Raw genomic sequence first — 13,361 nt, 5'->3', positions numbered from 1 at the left:
TGGCTTATGAAAGGGTCATAGAGTTTTTGCTATTTTTACCTAACCATCTTGGGGGGTTGGCTTATAAATGAATGGGCTAATGAACGGGAACTTTCAGAACACAATATGCCCACTTGCTGAAAGCAATTTTAGACTATTGGGTGGTTCTTGATAGAAATTTGTTCAGAAATCTAAAGGGCAGTTTATTTGTAGAATATTTTAAATTCTACTACTCTGAATTAACTACTTTAAGATTATCATCTGAAAAATACTTCAGAGTGATAATGAAATCACTTCAGAAAAACAAAACTGAATAGTAGAAACAAGAATAAATGTTTCCAAATTTTTGTACAGATATTAGCAAATTATCAGGCCAACATTGAGAGAAATATTTTGCTCTTATGACCTCATTTTTTTTTTTTCATTTTAAGATCAATTCATACCACCAAAGATCAGGATGAACTTGAGCCTTGCCTCTTTTGGGGTGCAATGTAAAACTAGTCTTTGCCCAGGGCTTCGTGTAGTAACCATAGACTAGCTAGAAATTTTTGCTCTCAGAAACACATATTAAAAGACCTCCTGAACAGAAAAGCCAAAGCACTAAAGAGTACAATCCCTTAGGATAAAGGATTGCTTTTCCTAAATCAATTTTACATCATGTAGATACATTAAAATAAGTAGATAAATATGGTGTCTACATACTGTGGTGATGGGCATACTAGCATTGTACAGATAGCCATTTCCACCACTGCAATATGAATATCGGGTAGCTAAAGACAGATGTTGTGCCCACCACTTCTGCTAAGTAAGGAAATACCTTGCAAACATCTAGGCCTATTCCACTCTAAAGAAATTAAACCAGTGAAAGGTCCTAGCACATTTGTAGAACACTTTATGTCCACATATAAAAATACCCCATACAGTCTACCAAGATCTGGTTTAAGAGACTTTTTAGCAGGCTTAATAAAGCTAGTGAAACCCGCCAGAATGCACTACTTCTGGGAGCTCAGCTAGGATGAATACCCAGCAGGCATTGAAAAATAAACTGTTTATGACAGTCAGTGCTTGTGTAAATGTAAGGCAAAATTTATATTCAGGATGGCTAGTGTGAACACACTGTTTATGCTTAAACTGATTCAATTACAAACAGTTCAATTCTTGTGAAGACAAGGTTTTACAGCCACATCCAACTCACCCTATTCACCTTCTTAAGTCCCACTGAAGTCATTCGGCCTACTCTACTTGCCTAAGGCAACAAGGATTTAATCTTCAAATTGCATCTTTCTAAATGATCTAACATCATTAACAGCTCTAGTATTAAGAACAAAAGATAAAAGAATACTAAATTTAAATACACCACTAGTGTTGATCAGGCAATCCTATCCCTATTATTCTTTGTATTCTCTTGGCATACTTAAGATGATTTAGACTTCAGTTGTTCCTAGTTTCATACTCTTTTTTTCACTAGCGAAAACTGTGGTAACCATGCAGATTTAACCAAAATGGGTAATTTTATGTAGAATTTTTTGGTTTGAAACGGGCAAGTTCTGTTGGCAGGTGAGCTGCATTATTCCCTGCATTTTCTTCTTCTTCTTCTAACTCCTACTGGTGTATTTATTGGTTTTGCCTGACAGTGCTTTTTATTTATTATGAATCCAAACACAAATATTGCTCTTTTAAAAATCTGAATTTTAACAAGTTAAATTAAATAAACAAGCTCATCTTAAATAGTCTGAAGTGTATGCTGGGGGCGGGAGAGAAGGGGAGTTCTGTGTACAATAGAAGATACCTCTTCTCACCAAAAACATTTTAATATTCCTTTAGTACACTGATAGATTACAGAACATTTACACATCAAATGCATCCATTGTAGTTGTTTCCCAAAGTAAACAGTAACAATTATTAAATAACATTTAAAAAAATTCAAATTAATGTTCAACTTGTCAGAGTCTGATTGAACTACATGGTGGTGTCCAATTCAAACTCAAAACTCCAGAGACTTCCTATTTAGGACTCCATCCTGCAATCCATCCTCCATTGATTGCCTTCAGTATTAAATACTACGCTTCTATGAAACCTTCAATGTGACTACTCATATGAGTAAGGGCAGCAGAATTGTATCCTTAAGTTGTAAAGGAAGGACAATGAAGAGAGAAGCATGCCAAACCAATCTAATTGCCGTCTCTGACATTGTTAATGGCCTAGTAGTGGATGGGGGGAAGCAGTAGATGTTATATGTCTTGGTTTTAGTTAAGCTTTTGAGACAGTCCCATGTGACATTCTCATAAGCAAACTAGGGAAAAGCGATCTAGATGAAATTACTATAAGGTGCATATACAACTTGTTGAAAGACCGTACTCAAAGAGTAGCTATCAATGGTTTGCTGTCAAACTGGGAGGGCGTATCTAGTGGGGTCCCACAAGGGTCAGTCCTGGGCCAGGTACTATTCAACATTTCCATTAATGACTTGGATGATGGAGTGGAGAATATGTGTATAAAATTTTCAGATGACACTAGGGTGACCAGATGTCCCAATTTTATAGGGACAGTCCCGATATTTGGAGCTTTTTCTTATATAGGCACCTATTACCCCCCACCCCCATCCCGATTTTTCACACTTGCTGTCTGGTCACCCTAGATGACACCAAACTGGGAGAGGTTGCAAGCACTTTGCAGGACAGGATTAGAATTCAAAACAACCTTGACAACTTGAAGAATTGGTCTGAAATCAACAAGATGAAATTCAATGAGGAAGGAAACATCAAATTCACAACTACAAAATGGGGAATAACTGGCCATGCAGCAGTACTGCTGAAAAAGATCTGGGGTTTATAGTGGATCACAAACGGAGTATGAGTCAGGAATGTGATGTGGCTCCGAAAAAGGCTAATATTCTGGGCTGTATTAAGAGGACTATCATATGTAAAACACAGGAGGTAACTGTCCAGCTCTACTCAGCATAGGTGAGGCCTCAGCTGGAGTACTGTATCTCATTCTAGGCGCCATACTTTGACTTACAAAAATGCATACAAATTGGAGAGTCCAGAGAAGAGCAACAAAAATGATAAAGTTTATGACCTATGAAGAAAGGTTAAAAAACTGGGCATGTTTAGTCTTGAGAAAAGACTGAGGGGGAACCTGAGAACTATCTTCAAATACATTAAGGGCTACTATAAAGACAATTGTGATCAATTGTTCACCAGGTCCACTGAAGATAGGACAAAAACCAATGGGCTTAATCTGCAGCAACAGAAATTTAGGTTAGTTATTAGGAAAATCTTTGTAACTGTTAAACTCTGGAATAAGTTTCGAAGGGAGGTTGTGGAATCCCCATTGATGGAAGTTTTGAAAAACAGGTTGGACAAACACCTGAAAAGTGATGGTCTAGATTTACTTGGTCCAGCCACAGTGCAAGGAGCTGGACTTGATGACTTCTTGAGGTCCTATCCAGCCCTACACTTCTATGATTCTATATCTGACATCACAGCCCTAACGATGAACTCAGCAGTAAAATGTTTATACTGTATCCCAGCTTTAGTTTGTTCTTAAAATGCTAATGAACATGGATTAATCTTTGTTTTCAAATATTTCTAAATACATTTCCAGAATGTTTTTGTGTGGTATAATTTTGTTGTCATTCATGAAATATGTTCCAGAAGGCATGCAACACCGTAAAAATGATTTAACTTTATGTCAAAATTTGTATAATTTACAGTTTAATAAAAAAAAAACAGGACACATGATGTGGATTTATGCCTGACTTTGTCTACATTTAGCAGTATTCCAGACAGGTGTGAGGTCTCCAGTCTCAATACTCTAACAGCAGATTCTGTCTATACATCAGGGTTTTATAAATAAGGAGTGGTTATGGGAATGAAGAAGAGAAGTGTTAATACTGTACCTCTACGGACATGCAAATACAATTTATTTTTATATAGACTTCTAATTAAAAGCACATTAGCATCCTGCAGCTGGTTGTAAAGATATTTCCTTGGGACAGTGGTTCTCAATTTTTTTCCCTTCTGGGGCTCTTTCTATATACAAGGACACTGCCTTCCCCTTGCTTCCCATGCTCTCCAACCCATCTGCCTGGGACCCCGTTCCAATATTGTTAAATGAGAAGGGCAATGTCACAACCCTATGACACCTGTTTGTGACATACATATACACTCAGGTTGAGAACCCATTATTTTGAAAAATTATAACACTACTGTATTTATAATTATTTGGAAACAAAAAGTAATAATTTCACTCAGGTCCCCTGTCACTCTATGCAGGTCCAACCACTTTTTTCTCTATTCTCCCCACCTCACCACTGAATATACAGGATGGTGGCTTCAGTGTGTGATGACCAAATGGAATTTCCATGGGATATGCTTTAGTTGACTGGAGGCATCATTGTTAAGCTACATAAGAATTCCTCTCAATGGTCTGAAGGGGGCCCCCTTGGACTCAAGATTTGTATCCAAGGGAGTACCCACCACCATCCTCCATAAAAAGTGGGAAGTAGGATAGGAATGGCAGCAGGGCAGTAATGCTAGGAGAATTCTGATTTACTGTATAAGATCCTTTGTTGAAATAGATGTGATCCCCTTAATCCATCACTGCAGGTGGGATGGCAAAACCACTCAAGTGATATTTTAATCACAGGGATGTTAAGGAGACAGCTTTCAGTTGGACTGGACTATGACAGAGAGAGACTTCAGTTTGCAGGATTCTCTGATAGTGTCCCTGTAGAAACGTGTTCTGTACACTTGTTTTACATTAAGTTCAGACTGCTGCAGACCACCGTAGCCCCTACCGCACATATACCCTGCTGAGGGGCATGGCGGGAAGGTCGAACCTTCCTTCCGGGCCGCGGTGGGAGGGTGTTGAGGCAGGAGCCCCACGCGCGCTGGTGGAGTAGCGAAGCTGCCCGCCGCAGAGCCAGTGCCTGAAGCATGGGTGCATGCACCCGCACACACACCCGGGCTGGGCCCGCTCACTACAACTCCAAGCGAGGGAGAAAACACTCCCACCCCACGAGGAGATCACCCGCTTTTCTGGCCGGGGTGACACTGAACTTCCCCCGCGGCCAGGAAGGGAGACGGCTTCCAGACAGCAGAGCAAGCAAGCCCTGTCCCAACCGTGCTCCCCCCAGCACCCAGCCATCCCCATACCCGCGGCACCCATCACCCCACCCCCCACTTCCGTGTTTACAATCCTCTTCCCTCCAATTCCATGCGTGCATTGTCAGCGCCACGGGGAGCTGCCACTCACCCTCCTACCCCGCTCGCATTGGTCCGGCCGGGCCAAGCCCCGCCTCCAAAGACCTCAGCGTTCTGATTCCGAACGGCCCCGGCAGTTGATTGGTGAACTGGGCTCTCACTCCCCCCGCGCTCGGGCCCCTGAGGGTGCTCGGCGCTTCCGCTATGGGGTTTTGTGGGGGAGGGGGAGATTTCCTTTCCTTTATCACCCCCGTGCACTGCCCCCCCAGGCCGCACACGTGGGCCAGGCAATCTCCCTGAAGCTCCCGAGCCTGTCCCGCCTCAGCACCACAGATCCCAGCCCCTGCGAGAGGGGAATTTAAAGGGCACAGGAACAACGGGCTCAGGGTACAGCACCCCCGGGCCGCACGAAGCCCGCCAGTCCGGAGAACGGGGCAACTCTGCCCCCACTCCGACCAATGCAGGGAGAGGACGAGTGTTTGCGCGGGGAAGCGGCTGCCCACGGCCTCTCTGCTCAGACAGCGTGGCGGCAGCGGCGGGAGGAGGGACAGCAGGGAGGGAGGAGAACGGACAATCCCACACACTTCCTGGTTATCTCCCCAGCAGCACAAACCCCACAAAACTCCGCTGCCGGCCCCGACACAACTTCCCCGGAGGCGGAGGCTCCCTTGCGCAGGGACAGGTGCCCGCCGACCTGCTGCCCACCCCATGCCAGCCAGGTTGCTACCCAAGGTGATCACTTCCTGATTTGTCCTCCATTGCTTCAGCGCTGTAGCCGCCCCCGGCCCAAAGGGTGCGAAGCTGCTCCCGCAGCCTCCGGCGCGCACCCCCTAGGCGGAGAGGAAACTTGTGCGGGGCACCTACCGGCTCGGATGAGCAGGTCGAGCTGGTTCGTGGGCCCCTCATGCAGAGAAGTCGCCATGTTTATGGTACTGGAACGGCTTCACATTGACTCGCAGGGAGCGCAGAGCGGGCGGGCTAGGACACACGCAGCCCCAACGCGGGGCGGCCACACGGCGCGGATCCTTCCGCACACCGAGCGGCCCGCCAGCCAGCCCAGCGCGGGTCACCCCCACAACACAACGCGGCGGCGGGGGAGCGCTTCCTCCAGCACAGCACACGCGATCCTTCCGCCGCCAGCCTCAGACAGGAAGTGGCGGGCTGCCACTCACAGCAGCAACACAGAGCAAGCGGCGGAGCCCGCGACGCGGGAGGGGGCTAGGGCAGGCCGGGAAACAGACACCTGCGGCTGGGGAGGAGACAGGGGAGTGGCACGGCTGCTGGTTGCACCAAGAAGCTAATGCTGTGCCCGGTTCCTCTCGACAGGCTCCGGCAGCCCGGGACAGGTCCCAGCATTCCCTTTACTAACATTGCAGTCGCGGCAGAGGAGCCGTGCACAACTCGCCGTTGCCCCTGTGCAGAAGGCAGGACTCCGCACTAACGCAGCAGCCCTGCCTTGGCTGTCTGCAGACTGCGGAGACTCGTGCCCATTGCACTGCGGCGGGAGCATCCTCTCCGCCCTTCTTAGCTCAGTTGGGAGCAGGCAGGTGAGCGACAATCTTCTTCAAATGTCCCCGCTGCCAGCGAGGTGGCACCTGCTCGGGACGCGGGAGCCAGCCCGGCGGAGGGCCAACGGCGGGTCCCTGTGTAGGGAGAAGTGGGGCCGGCAGGAAGGGTCGCGCAGAATGGCAGTAGGCTCGTCTCACCCGCTGTCAGCGAAGCGGCTTTGCTCATGCAATGCATCTTCCTCCGAGAAGTCTAGCTTTTATAGGAAAGGGAGGGAGCTTCGTCCCGTAACGTGTCCAGGGTCTGTCTCTCCATTCCTCCTGGGGAACTAGCTCCTCCGAGTTGGAGATCACGAGAAAGGCTTCCTAAACGTCCGCAGCCCGGAATCATGAAGACACATGAAAGTCAGTCGCAGGTTTAAAATGCATTCTTCCAGCACTGCGTTGTTGCCTGTGCCCACTCCAAGTAGTTTAACAAAGAAACTTTGCAAGAGAGTGGTATATTAGTTTGAGCCTTATCTACTGCCATGGATGTATTAAAAAAACTAAGTTGTCCCTCAACTCTAGCCTAACTGCTAAACTCTGTTTACCTTCACCTTTGACTCAGTCACAACAGTTGACTATTTCAAGAGAACTGGGATTATATTATAATTCACTGTAGTCTCACACTTCATAAATATGCTGTTACTTATTCAGATTTGGCAGAAATATTTTTTTCTGGACCAGCTCTGTGAAGTCCATCTCTAAGACTTGTTGGTAGAATATGTGCCAAGATATAGCATTTCTCCCACTGTATGTAAAATTCTTCTACCTGGCAAAAATTCAATCATAGTATCTATTTAAGATTCCAGTTACTGAGAGAGACCAGAGCTACACTGAGGTTGCTAGCTTCCATCAGTCTTAGAACTGGAAGACTCCAACAGCTTTATATCCTTCCCTCTAGGAATTGTGAAAAGTTCCAGATCTTGTCCTAAGCAAACTCCAGGTCTTAATTTAGGCAAATGAAAGGCAGCCACTGTGCATTCAGTTTTCTATGAGAAAGACCATGTGCAAACATGGGTAGGCCTAGCTACTAGCTGTCTACCAAATAATGGCATGACTCTTCCTTAGGAAATTTTGACCCTTCCCACCAAATCAGGTTAAACCTCACAGCAAATGACCTGTGCTTATACCAGATTAGCAACTGTAGGCACCTTGATCCTATATCAATAGGTATTTTGACTCTATATAGTGTGATTCTACTCAAACAACACTCAGTTTTTAAATATCTAAAGATCTATCTTACTTAGTGGCAAAATCTAGCCTTTCACTGACTGACATGAAAGGAAGTGCCTACAGAAGTGATATTCAGAGAATTTCTATCCTTTGTTTACTGATAAGAGTCCACCTATAAACTATACTGTAATCTAGCTGAAATTGAAACAGTGTGTGCTACATATTGGAAGTTTTTACAACAGTCTCTCACTTTGACTTTAAAAGTACACTAATGAGTATATCCATTGCACTGGGACTTTTCAGAAGGAATCTTTATCTAGACCAGGGGTTCTCAACCTTTTTCTTTCTGAGGCCCCCCACAACATGCTATAAGAACTCTAGGGCCCAGTAGGGGGACATAGGCATAGTTTGACTTCTATTTTGAGTGGGTAGGGGCCAGCGGGACTTCAGCTAGCTCTGCACAGCAGGATCTGTGAAGGGAGCGCCCCTTCTTCTCCCTGACTCATCTCAGCAGGCCACCCACCTGTTGGGGGGGAACCAAAAATTATAACTCAAAAGGTGGGGGGGTTCACCTCAAAAAGTTTGAAAAAAGCTCAGGCTACAGAGAGAGATATAGCTAGGGGCTGTGTGTAGGTAGAGGGGTAACTAGGGGCTGTGTACTGGCAGAAGGGTAGCTCAGGGTGCAGGGAGGGAGGTGGATAGGGGCTGTGTACAGGCAGGGGGGTAGCTCAGGGTGCAGGGAAAGGGGTAGCTAGGGGCTGTGGGGGGGGCAGGGAGGTAGCTCAGGGTGCAGGGTAGCTAGGGGCTGTGCGCCGGGAGAGAAGGAGGTGGGGGGAGCAGTGTGGAGCTGCCTCAGGACTATAGTTTGGGGGGGGGGGGAGAGCATCAGTCCCTGTGCCCCCCAACTCTGCCCAGAGGCTCAGGGCTTCTGCCCCATGGGGAGCACTGGGGCTCAGGGCTCCAGGATTCAGCCCTGCTGCTCCTAGCTTCAGCCCTGCAGGAGATACCAGGGATTGGAGCTTCAACCCCACATGCGGCTCCTGGCTTCAGCCCCACGGGAAGTGCTGGGGCTCGGGCTCTGAGTTTTAGCTGTGGGGGCCTATGGCCCCCCTGCAAGGGTTCACAGATGCTCAGTTAAGAACCGCTGATCTAGACTGTATGTTTTTTCTCAAAGCGACTTCTTTCATACATCTGCCAGCTACACAGGGCCCCGTCACGTGTAGGGTAAATGTCCTCCTATGACTTCCCTTAACTTTTTTAGAAGGGGTCTCTCTATTCCTTCTATCAAGTGTTTTGTTTTGTTTTTAAATATAGCAGTCACATCAGCCAGAAAGTTCTAGAAATTCCATTCATAGAGCCTCAGTTTTGCCTTTTTCATGCTGACAAAGCAATCTGACGGATGAACCTATCATTCAAGTCAGTTCAACATCTCAAATCACACGCAATGGCATCATAATCCTTTTATTCCAAACCACAATGTTTGATGGGAAAACTGTCACAACTGGAACTGAAAGTTAAAAAAAAAAAAAAAAAAAAAAACTGAACACTAAAGCACTTAGGAAATTTAGCTCATCAGAGTTTGTATACTGGCAATGAGGGATCTAGATACTGAAGACCTTTTGTTCATCCATCAGATGACATGAGTCACACAAGGCAAACAGCTTCTCTTCTGCACACAGATTATCTATATAGTAGAGGCATTTGAGGTGGACACATCCCCTTAGTAAGCAACCTGCAATACAGGCACATGGTCCTTCATAAAACACTTGTTGAGATGCAGCCCTCATCAGGGGAGATGATATTGCACACTTTAGTGCAGTGGTTCTCAAACTTTTGTACTAGTGACCACTTTCACATAGCAAGCCTCTGAGTGTGACCCCCCTTATACATTAAAAACACTTTTTTATATATTTAACACCATTATAAATGCTGGAGGTGAAGTGGGGTTTGGGGTGGAGGCTGACAGTTTGCAACCCCCCATTTAATAACCTCACAGCCCCCGGAGGGGTCCCAACCCCCAGTTTGAGAACCCCTGCTCTAGTCTCTCACTCACTCCACCAGGAGAGCCTACATGCATTTTTTCTTTCAACTTTCAGATATGTATTAGGGAGGAAAACAATTTAACCTGTTTACATGCTGCTGCTAAACTCAGGCTCTGTGAACCTTTCTGTGCTGAAGGACAGGAAAATGGGCATGCCCACAGAAACATCCTGTCTGCAATTAGTGACGTCCACATCTATGACAACTCTTAAGAAATAATTATTTAATAGTTAAGTCAATAGTTCACGTTCCCAATATGCTATAGGTATAGTCATAGATTATTATTAATATTTTACTCTTAAGAACTTCAGAGTAGTAGAAAGAGCTGGGAAATCATTTGACCAAGATAATCTCTTTCTCCCAATAAGTAGAGACCTCGTGGTTTTTATATGCCTGTTACAATCATCACTTATGCAGGGTCCAGAAACCTGTACAGTCCTCTTGATTAAGGGCCACTTTTATACAAACAGCCCACCAAGCCTGAACATGCTGACAGCTCTGAATTCCACTCAGCCTCTAGGTATGCTCAAAGAGCTAGCAGCCCTGCTAGGTCCTACCTTCTAGTAAAACAAGTCCCTCTAGGTCTAAGCCTCTTACTACTGAAGCTGAGCCATCACCTTCTCACCTGTGTGGAAGGAAAAGATCCAGGGCAGATATGGAAAACAGTGCTCATGTACATAGAGCAGTACAGAGCATATAGCAGAAGCAGCCCGATGATGCACGTTATGTTCCATATGCTGTCCATGCAAGTAAAATTCCAGTCATGCCAAAACTACAAGTTTGAAGAAATGTCCACTTAAAGCTTGAACCCACGACAGACCGCTCCTGGAAGGTGGATTTACATCAAGTTATGTGGCAAGTAGTGCTTACACAATAAGAATACACTTATTTTCCTGTGTCTGAATACTGTCTTCCATAAACAGGAAAAGTAACTCTTCAGATAGAAGAGAATTGTTAAGATGCACTGCCTAAATTGTAGCCCCATCTATTATCATGCAGTGTAGCAAGACTTTGTTGGGACACAAGCAGATGTGGACTAAAGCGTTCACATAATAAAGCCCTGTGATTTCAACTCAGCCTGGCTGCTTACCAGAACACACACTCTCCATTACATGTCCAGTTAGAATTTAGAACACTAATATAATCATGTAGTTAGATCTAGGGACAAACAGAGTTCACAGATTGCATTTAAGCACCAGTTCAGCTATCTTACATAAGAATGGCCATACTGGGTCAGACCCAAGGTCCATCTACCCCAATATCCTGTCTTCCGACCGCAGCCAATGCCAGGTGCTTCAGAATAAATTAACAGAACAGGTAATCATTAAGTGATCTATCCCATTGCCAGCTTCTGGCAAACAGAGATTAGGGATACCATCCCTGCCCATCCTGGTTAATAGCCATTGACGGACCTATCCTCCATTAATTTATCTAGTTCTTATTTGAACTCTGTTATAGTCTTGGCCATTACAACATCTGGCAAAGAGTTCCACAGGTTGAATGTGCGTTGTGTGAAGAAATACTTCCTTTTGTTTGTTTTAAACATGCAACCTATTAATTTAATTTGGTTCTTGCTTTCCAAGAACTGGCTCCTTGACCATCTTAAAATAAATGGATCACTGTCCCTTGCAACACTATAAAATAAGGTTTCCTTGTAATAACTAAAATAAGAATAGATTGTTATACCATATCCATTACTGTAGTATCTGAATAGGTACTCTGCTCCCTATAGTTATGTAAACCTTTACTATGATCCTGCTGCTGCCTTAAAATGCAGCTCAACTCTGAAAAATGATGATTTAAAATGTATTTTTATAGATCTGCTGACTTTAATGATTAGAGTAAAATGTTTAACTATTTAACTCTGTTTAGTACTGCAGAGCCCACCCAGCTTTGATAGTGAACTGGCTTTTATTCTGACTAATGCATCAATTTTTAAATAAGTTCCAAATAAAGAGAAAATGTGTGTTACACCTAAGAAATAGTATGGAACTCAAGGGATATGATGCAATTTGGGCAGACAGTATGAAATTAGATCGGTATAATAAAAATTTGGCTTGGAGAATTTTTTTTTACAGGTAGCAGTACTGCCTGAACCAAAAAGAGCATAACAAGACTTTTCAGATCGCAAGTAGAGTTTTCAGTATTTAAAGGTAAAAAAAAAAAAAAAAGAGCAAGCTTATGCCCCAAACTTTGACTGGCCCACAATGCTATTTTTGCAGTTCTGTGCTGGAGAAAGACTATTTGAAGAGGAAGACTTCGCTCAGCAAGAGGAACTATTAACAGAGAGCTCTGAAGCAGACATGTTATGTTCCATTCCAAAAGCTTCCTTAGAGTATCCTTGTAGGCTTTAGATTCCAAAAGTTGACTAAGGTACTTCACCATTGTTAAACAAAGACAACTATCAGGGGCTGCTTCTTCCTGACATAGAAGCAAGATCTAAAAGTTACATTGGTTGTGTTGCCCCATTTCACTCCCATTTTAATTTACAATACGATTTGAGTAGTCATATCACAAACAGACATTTGAATGCAGGAGTTTCAGGCTTTTCCATTTCTTCTATAGCAGTTTGAATTGAATTTGGGAGTTTATGGGGGATACCTTCCAAGTTAGAATTATCTGATTTTATGGTCTGTCCTTTCAAAACCTATACAGGCCTAGTAGAAAAGACTATACACTACAAGAAATCAGATTCTCAGCCATAGAATGGCATATTGTTTCATTTTCTATCCCTGAATGCTTCTGAGATTAGCTTTTCATGACATTGCTGATACCTGTTGCCAGGTCAAAAGACAAACCCTGAACCTGTAAAAGGGATAAAAGGAAGCCTTACAGGACTGCTCCTATAAGTGCACTTCAAGTAGATGGAAAGGTGCAGATATAATTATGGCACCCAATGTCTTACTATTGCTTGTTATTTTCTCAAAGAAGGAAACATACCCGAGTTGCATAGCAGAAGATTGCATCCAAGATTTCAATTTTAAGGGATGCTGCTGTTCATGAACTGAGAAAAGAGAATTCACCAATACATCCATCACTCCTTGGTCAGTATAACTGAAGGGTGTAGAATTAACAATTTAATCCCCATTTTCCTATTTGTAGATATAGGGATAGAATTTATGTTCTAAATAACTTGTGTATATACTAGGGCTATCAAGCAATTAAAAAAATTAATTGCAATTAATCGTGCTGTTAAACAATACTTAAATATTTTTGGATGTTTTCTACATTTTCAAATATATTGATTTCAGTTACAACAGAATAAAAAGTGTACAGTGCTCTTTTATCCAATTTATAAAGATAGCTACAGCACTCAACCCAAGGTTTGAGAATCTGAAGTGCCATTCAAAATCTGAGAGTGACAAGGGGTGGAGCATGCTTTCAGAAGTAACAGTCAGATGAGGAAACTACAGAA

The 13,361-nt window shown here is 44.1% G+C and overlaps 1 protein-coding gene across 5 annotated transcripts in view; it reads right to left on the bottom strand.

Annotated features, from left to right (window-relative positions):
- The window catches only part of ELF2 (E74 like ETS transcription factor 2), a 60,386-nt gene that overhangs the window by 27,117 nt on the left and 19,908 nt on the right, over nt 1–13,361 (bottom strand). Inside the window, exon 1 of one of the 5 annotated variants that reach the window (XM_054029738.1) lies at nt 6,051–7,346. The exons of the other annotated variants lie outside the window; for them this stretch is intronic. Coding sequence (XP_053885713.1) covers nt 6,051–6,108 — 58 coding nt within the window. The 5' untranslated portion in view covers nt 6,109–7,346. Of the gene's footprint in view, nt 1–6,050; nt 7,347–13,361 lie in introns of those variants that run through there. 5 annotated transcript variants of the gene reach the window in all.

This window comes from Malaclemys terrapin, chromosome 5 (genome assembly GCF_027887155.1).
Source record: "Malaclemys terrapin pileata isolate rMalTer1 chromosome 5, rMalTer1.hap1, whole genome shotgun sequence".
NCBI lineage: Eukaryota > Metazoa > Chordata > Testudines > Emydidae > Malaclemys > Malaclemys terrapin.
The sequence above is the reverse complement of the archived record's forward strand: the minus strand, read 5'-3'. Positions and strand labels throughout refer to the sequence as shown.